The sequence below is a fragment of the Sinocyclocheilus rhinocerous genome, unplaced genomic scaffold (assembly GCF_001515625.1).
Source record: "Sinocyclocheilus rhinocerous isolate Xijiao unplaced genomic scaffold, SAMN03320098_v1.1 scaffold432, whole genome shotgun sequence".
NCBI lineage: Eukaryota > Metazoa > Chordata > Actinopteri > Cypriniformes > Cyprinidae > Sinocyclocheilus > Sinocyclocheilus rhinocerous.
In genome coordinates, this window is record NW_015627225.1 from 1,941,737 (window position 1) to 1,948,568 (window position 6,832).

A 6,832-nucleotide genomic window follows, 5' to 3' on the forward strand; every position below is an offset into this window, starting at 1 on the left:
TCTCTCTCTCTCTCTCTCTTTCTCTCTCTCACACACACACGCAAACAGGTCATTATAATAATCATCATAATAAGTGAGAAAATTGATGATGAATGTGTAGTGTTTTTTAAATATTTTTTATTATATTATTTTTTTAGTATATATTTTAAAATATAGTTAAATAAATGAATATATAAAATTAATGATCTAATTGAATTAATTTATTTTGCTTTACATTAAACTTGATCATATTCCTTCTATCCTCTCTCAGAGCAATGAGGAATACAGACAGGTGGCGTTCCATGGATGCCTGGGCTCCATGAATAACACTAAGGCCCGTGGTGGTGCTACATTCTTCCGGCTGAAGGATGCTGTTGTGCTGCCCAGTTCCATGGACTGGAGGGACAAGGGCTACGTGACTGGTGTTAAAGACCAGGGGCAGTGTGGATCATGCTGGGCCTTCAGTGCAGTAAGACCCACATTTTTACGTTTACAAACAGATCTTATGGCAAATGTGTATAGAGTCCATATAGACCAGGTCAGCATTCTTAACCTTTCTGCATTTATTCATCCCTCTTTTGTCTCTCAGACTGGTGCCCTGGAGGGTCAGACATTCAAGAAGACAGGAAAACTGGTGTCCCTGAGTGAGCAGCAGCTGGTGGACTGCTCTGGTTCTTTTGGGAATATGGGCTGTAATGGAGGACTAATGGACCAGGCCTTCCAGTACATTGAAGCCAATGGGGGTCTGGATACAGAGGAGTCCTACCCATATGAGGCCATTGTGAGTCATAATAATGTTTGATTCTGACTGTAATGCTTCAGCTTGTCGTTGTTGTTTTTTTTCCCAATGATTTTAATCATTTTTGCTCATCAATTTACTCCATGCAGGATGATCAGTGTCGTTTTAACCCGAGCACTGTGGGTGCCACCTGCACAGGATATGTTGATGTTGCCAGTGGGGATGAAAGTGCACTACAGGAGGCTGTTGCCACAATCGGCCCTGTATCTGTTGCCATCGATGCTGGACACAGCAGCTTTCAGCTCTATGAATCAGGTAAATGTTATCACTTGGTTTTTAGGTGTTAGGTTTTACATGTGACATTTTATCCATTATTTATTCAGGTTTGAATTAAATTTGTTGTCTAATTTAATAAATAATGTTTCTAGGTATCTACAGTGAGCCTGAATGCAGCAGCTCTGACTTAGATCATGGCGTTCTGGCTGTTGGTTATGGAAGCTCAAGTGGAGAGGACTATTGGATCGTCAAGAACAGGTTAAGAAAAAAGCACAAGTTGATGAAACAATAATAGTACACAGCTGAACGAAGAGAAAAACAAAATCTAAACATTCAAAACTGCTGTGATTTTAGCTGGGGTCTGGACTGGGGTGACAAGGGCTACATCCTGATGTCCAGGAACAAGAGCAACCAATGTGGCATCGCTACTGCAGCCAGTTACCCTCTGGTCTAATGGGTGAGTTCATTACTAATATGATTTCATGGCTTTATTCAATTCACATAATTGGGGCAAGTTAATTTACCTGTAAAAAAGGCTTATATAAACATTTAAAACATAGGTTTAAATGTAATAAATACATTTAATTGTTTACTTTGCAATTAAGAAAAAAATGATTTACTTATGTTCTGCAGGAAAGATGAACATGGACCTGGAGCGGAAGGGAGAAAAGGAAATGTGGACCATTTGACTGATTCTACAATAATACCTCATAATCATATTTTTAGATTAATTAAAATGTGAAAAATTTTAACAAACTAACTTCAGCTGTTGTTCATATTTTCAAATCCCCTGACTAGGAAAACACTATGTTAGTATGAAGTACGGAATAAAAATGAACATTTATGTGGTGTATATTTTATCGGCAAACTCTCATCCTTGTGGTTGTTTGGTCTTTTCCTATATTTCCTCTTCATAATTCACAATCAGAACAATGCTCAGTTTGGCTTGTTTTAATTAGACAGCTCTTTAAAATCATCAGGAATCCAAAACATTAGACTTTTTCCCATAAAAATCATAATTCATACATTTGTTTTTGAAGAACAGAAGCAGATAACCAAGTGTTTGGCTTGTTTTAACTGAACAGTTCTTTAAATGTTCAGGAATTCAAATCACAAGCCTTTTTTTCAAAATCATGAAACCAAGTCTCCGTTGTGAGATGCATCTGCTAGATTTGGGTCACATGCATACATTTTTATTTTTAAGAGACAGAAGGTCACATGGGCCTCTATTCCTTCCCATCTGTCAGTGACTGATAGAATTCATAAAAATACAATAACAGTACTACAGTTTAGAAGAGCTTGAGGTCCTGGGAGGTTGTTTGTCTTAAGAAAGTCTATCCAGCCTGGTTTGTTTTTAAGAAACAGATGCAGTTTTATGGAAATAAACAGTTTTAAAATAGACCCTGTGATATGACTTCATAAGGATTACTGCATACATTCATTATTTATTGATTGCTATTATTAGTGGCTATTGTGCATCCTCAAAGATAGAGTGTGTTCATTTATGAAAACCCCTATATAAACTCAGATCTTCATTCTGGTAAACACAGACAGGTCGGGTGACTGACATCAAGGAAACGTATAGCCTGCATACCATCACAAGTAAGTACTCAGGTTTAACCAGATTTTTTTTAAAAAATACTGTTAGAGGATAAATGTGTGGGAGTGTGACAGAAGAAATGAAACAGTGACGCTAGATACCTCAGTTCTGTTTTATCTTGTGCACCTCTTGTCCGACCTCACACTTATGTCTTCTCTTTCTCGGTGCAGGATGAGGTTTTTGGTTGTTGCCGCTGCTTTTCTGGCTGTTGCCAGTGCTGCCAGTCTTTCCAAAAATCTTACTGATCCCAAACTTTTTAACAACAGTGTATATGAGAAATGACTTAACCTAACTCAGCACTTGACACAGAGTAACTTTCCAGGGTATATGTGACCCTGGAGCACAAAACCAGTCATAAGTAGCACGGGTATATTTGTAGCAATAGACAACAATACATTGTATGGGTCAAAATTATTGATTTTTCTTTTATGCCAAAAATCATTAGGATATTAAGTATTTAAGTATTAAGCATGTTCCATGAACTTTATTTTTGATTAGTAATATGCATTACTAAGAACTTCATTTGGACAACTTTAAAGGTGATTTTTTTTTTTTGCAGATTTTTTATCATATCATAACAAACCATACATCAATGGAAAGCTTATTTATTCAGCTTTCAGGTGATGTATAAATCTCAATTTCAAGAATTTGACCCTTATGACTGGTTTTGTGGCCCAGGGTCACCTGATCCCGTCCCATCTCTCTCTTCCACTTCACTTCCTGTCAGCTCTACACTATCCTATCTTAATAAAGGCATAAAACACCTAAATATATCTTACACCTAAACATAGGGATGTGAGATTTTGATATCGTTACAATATGATATTATTGCGATATTTAAAAAGACAAAAGAAGAATTGGGAAAATAAAGCAATAATCCCCGTGAAACCATGGTTTACGGTGGATTTATAACAGCTAAGGGGCGTTGTTTGGCACGACATGAAGCGGAGTAACCCCCCTTAGCTGTTATAAATTCACTGTAAACCACGGCTTCACGGGGCTTTCTGTTTTATCTTGTGCACCTCTTGTCCGACCTCACACTTATGTCTTTTTCTCGGTGCAGGATGAGGTTTTTGGTTGTTGCCGCTGCTTTTCTGGCTGTTGCCAGTGCTGCCAGTCTTTCTCTGGAGGACATGGAGTTTCACGCATGGAAAATGAAATTTGGTAAGAGAGTCTGCTTCTTAGTTTTATCGATATCTTTAAAATCTTGGGGAAAGAGAGTCATCAGGTTCTCTTTACTGACTGAATGAACAAACTAGACAAAACAGACAGTGAAGCCTTTCAGACAATAATCAAAGACAGAAGCGTTTCGATGAATCTCACACTTCATTCATTGTGTCCTCTCTCACTTCAGGCTTTTATTCTACTGTATAAATGCTGTTCTTTTAAACTTTTTATTCATCAAAAACATCCCGAGAACAGTATCACAGGTTCCAAAAAATTATTAAGCAGCAAAAACAGTTTCCAACATTGATAATAAATGAGCATATTAGAATGATTTCTGAAGGATCATGTGACAATGAAGACTGGAGTAATGATCGCAGGAATAAATTATATTTTAAAGTATATTAAAATAGAAAACCGGTATTTTAAATTGCAATAATATTTCACAATATTACAGTTTTTTCTGTATTTTTGATCAAATTAATGCAGTCTTGATGAGCAAAAGGTGATTTTTTTTTTTTGCACCCTCAGATTCCAGATTTTCAAATAGTTGTATCTCAGCCAAATATTGTCCTATCCTAACAAACTATTTATTCAGCTTTCAGATGATGTATAAATCTCAATTTCAAAAACTTGACCCTTCTGACTGGTTTTGTGGTACAGGGTCACATATGCCTCCTGTTGAATCAGAACAAAAGTCATTAAACAAATTCAGAAGATTCTTGAAAAATTTTAATTGATGTTTAAAAAAATACAAAATTGTTTGTTAAATTATTTGACACTCATGTTTTTTTTAAACATGTGAAACGTTATAGTGACATTTTTTTGAAATAATTTTTTAAACATTACAAATAACTATAATCAAATTCACTGTGTTAAAAATTTATTTATTAAGATATTTATTTTCTGTCAAACATCAGGTAAGATCTACCGTTCTGTGGAGGAAGAGTCTCAGCGTAAGCAGACCTGGTTGTCCAATCGCAAACTGGTTTTGGTCCACAACATGATGGCAGATCAGGGCATCAAATCCTACAGGCTTGGCATGACATACTTTGCTGACATGGTAAAAAATTAAAACACACACATACACACAAAACAGGACATTAAAATTATCATCATAATCATTCAGAAAATTGATGATAAATGTGTAGTGTATTTTTAATGCTTTTTCGATTATATTATTTTTAAAATATAGCTTAGTAAATTAATGTATATAAAATTAATGATCTAATTGAATTAATTTATTTTGCTTTACATTAAACTTGATCATATTCCTTCTATCCTCTCTCAGAGCAATGAGGAATACAGACAGGTGGCGTTCCATGGATGCCTGGGCTCCATGAATAACACTAAGGCCCGTGGTGGTGCTACATTCTTCCGGCTGAAGGATGCTGTTGTGCTGCCCAGTTCCGTGGACTGGAGGGACAAGGGCTACGTGACTGGTGTTAAAGACCAGGGGCAGTGTGGATCATGCTGGGCCTTCAGTGCAGTAAGACCCACATTTTTGCCTTTACAAACAGATCTTATATGGCTAGTGCTTATAGAGTCCATTCACAGTCCAGTTCAGCGGTCTTACCTTTCTGCTTTATTCATTCCTCTTTTGTCTCTCAGACTGGTGCCCTGGAGGGTCAAACATTCAAGAAGACAGGAAAACTGGTGTCCCTGAGTGAGCAGCAGCTGGTGGACTGCTCTGGTTCTTTTGGGAATATGGGCTGTAATGGAGGACTAATGGACCAGACCTTCCTGTACATTGAAGCCAATGGGGGTCTGGATACAGAGGAGTCCTACTCGTATGAGGCCATTGTGAGTCATAATAATGTTTGAATAATAAATAATTCAGCTGATTTTTAAAAACAGTTTTAATCAACAATATTCTCCTCTCAGGATGATCTGTGCCGTTTTAACCCGAGCACTGTGGGTGCCACCTGCACAGGATATGTTGATGTTGCCAGTGGGGATGAAAGTGCACTACAGGAGGCTGTTGCCATAATCGGCCCTGTATCTGTTGCCATCGATGCTGGACACATCAGCTTTCAGCTCTATGAATCAGGTTAGTGTCATCACTTGGTTTTAAATGTGACATTTTTATTCATTATTTATTCAGCTTTTAAATAGAAATTTGCTGGCTAATTTAATAAATCATGTTTCTAGGTATATACAGTGAGCCTGAATGCAGCAGCTCTGACTTAGATCATGCCGTTCTGGCTGTTGGTTATGGAAGTTCAAGTGGAGAGGACTATTGGATCATCAAGAACAGGTTAAGAAAAAAGCACAAGTTGATGAAACAAAAATGAATAATAATAATAATAAAAAATAGTACAGAACTGAACAGAGACAAAACAACTAAAAAAACTCAAAACTGCTGTGATTTTAGCTGGGGTTTGGGATGGGGTGAACAGGGCTACATCCTGATGTCCAGGAACAAGAGCAACCAATGTGGCATCGCTACTTTAGCCAGTTACCCTCTGGTCTAATGGGTGAGTTCATTACTAACATGATTTCATGGCTTTAGTCAGTTCACACAATTGGGGCAAGTTCATTTACCTATTAACAACAGGCTTCTATAAACATTAAAAAAGTTTAAATTTAATAAATACATTTCATTGTTTACTTTGCAATTAAGAATTAAATGATTTTCTTGTGTTCCGCAGGAAAGGTCAACATGGACCTGATGCAAATGGGAGAAAGGAGAATGTGAACCGTTTGAATGATTCTACAGTAATACCTCAAAATCATACTTTTATTTTAATTAAAATTTTGAACATTTTAATAAACTGACCTCAGATGTTCTTAATTTCAAATCCCCTGACTACAAAAACACTATGTTTCTATGAAGTAGGGAATAAAAATGTCTGAAAATGAACATCTGTGTGGTGTATATTTTATCGTCATGCATAAAAATTCTCATCCTTGTGGTTGTTTAGTCTATTATTTCTTCTTCATAATTCATAAACAGCACAATGTTCAGTAAAGTATCTGTTAAAAGACACTAAAATACCAATAAGATAAAGTGTTTGACTTGATTAAACTAAACAGTTCTTTAACAGTTCACAGACACAAGGGCCTTCTGTGTA

General features: G+C 36.5%; 1 protein-coding gene across 1 annotated transcript in view; it reads left to right on the forward strand.

The window, feature by feature from the left end:
- The window catches only part of LOC107721767 (uncharacterized), an 8,382-nt gene extending 2,150 nt beyond the window's left edge, over positions 1–6,232 (forward strand). Inside the window, exons 4-16 of the mRNA XM_016529930.1 lie at positions 251–448; positions 569–760; positions 868–1,033; positions 1,147–1,252; positions 1,349–1,442; positions 2,904–2,917; positions 3,658–3,758; positions 4,679–4,821; positions 5,050–5,247; positions 5,370–5,561; positions 5,643–5,808; positions 5,910–6,015; positions 6,133–6,232. Of these exons, the coding sequence (XP_016385416.1) occupies positions 251–448; positions 569–760; positions 868–1,033; positions 1,147–1,252; positions 1,349–1,442; positions 2,904–2,917; positions 3,658–3,758; positions 4,679–4,821; positions 5,050–5,247; positions 5,370–5,561; positions 5,643–5,808; positions 5,910–6,015; positions 6,133–6,232 (1,776 nt within the window). The remainder of the gene's footprint in view (positions 1–250; positions 449–568; positions 761–867; positions 1,034–1,146; positions 1,253–1,348; positions 1,443–2,903; positions 2,918–3,657; positions 3,759–4,678; positions 4,822–5,049; positions 5,248–5,369; positions 5,562–5,642; positions 5,809–5,909; positions 6,016–6,132) is intronic.
- The last annotated feature ends 600 nt before the right edge of the window (positions 6,233–6,832 follow it).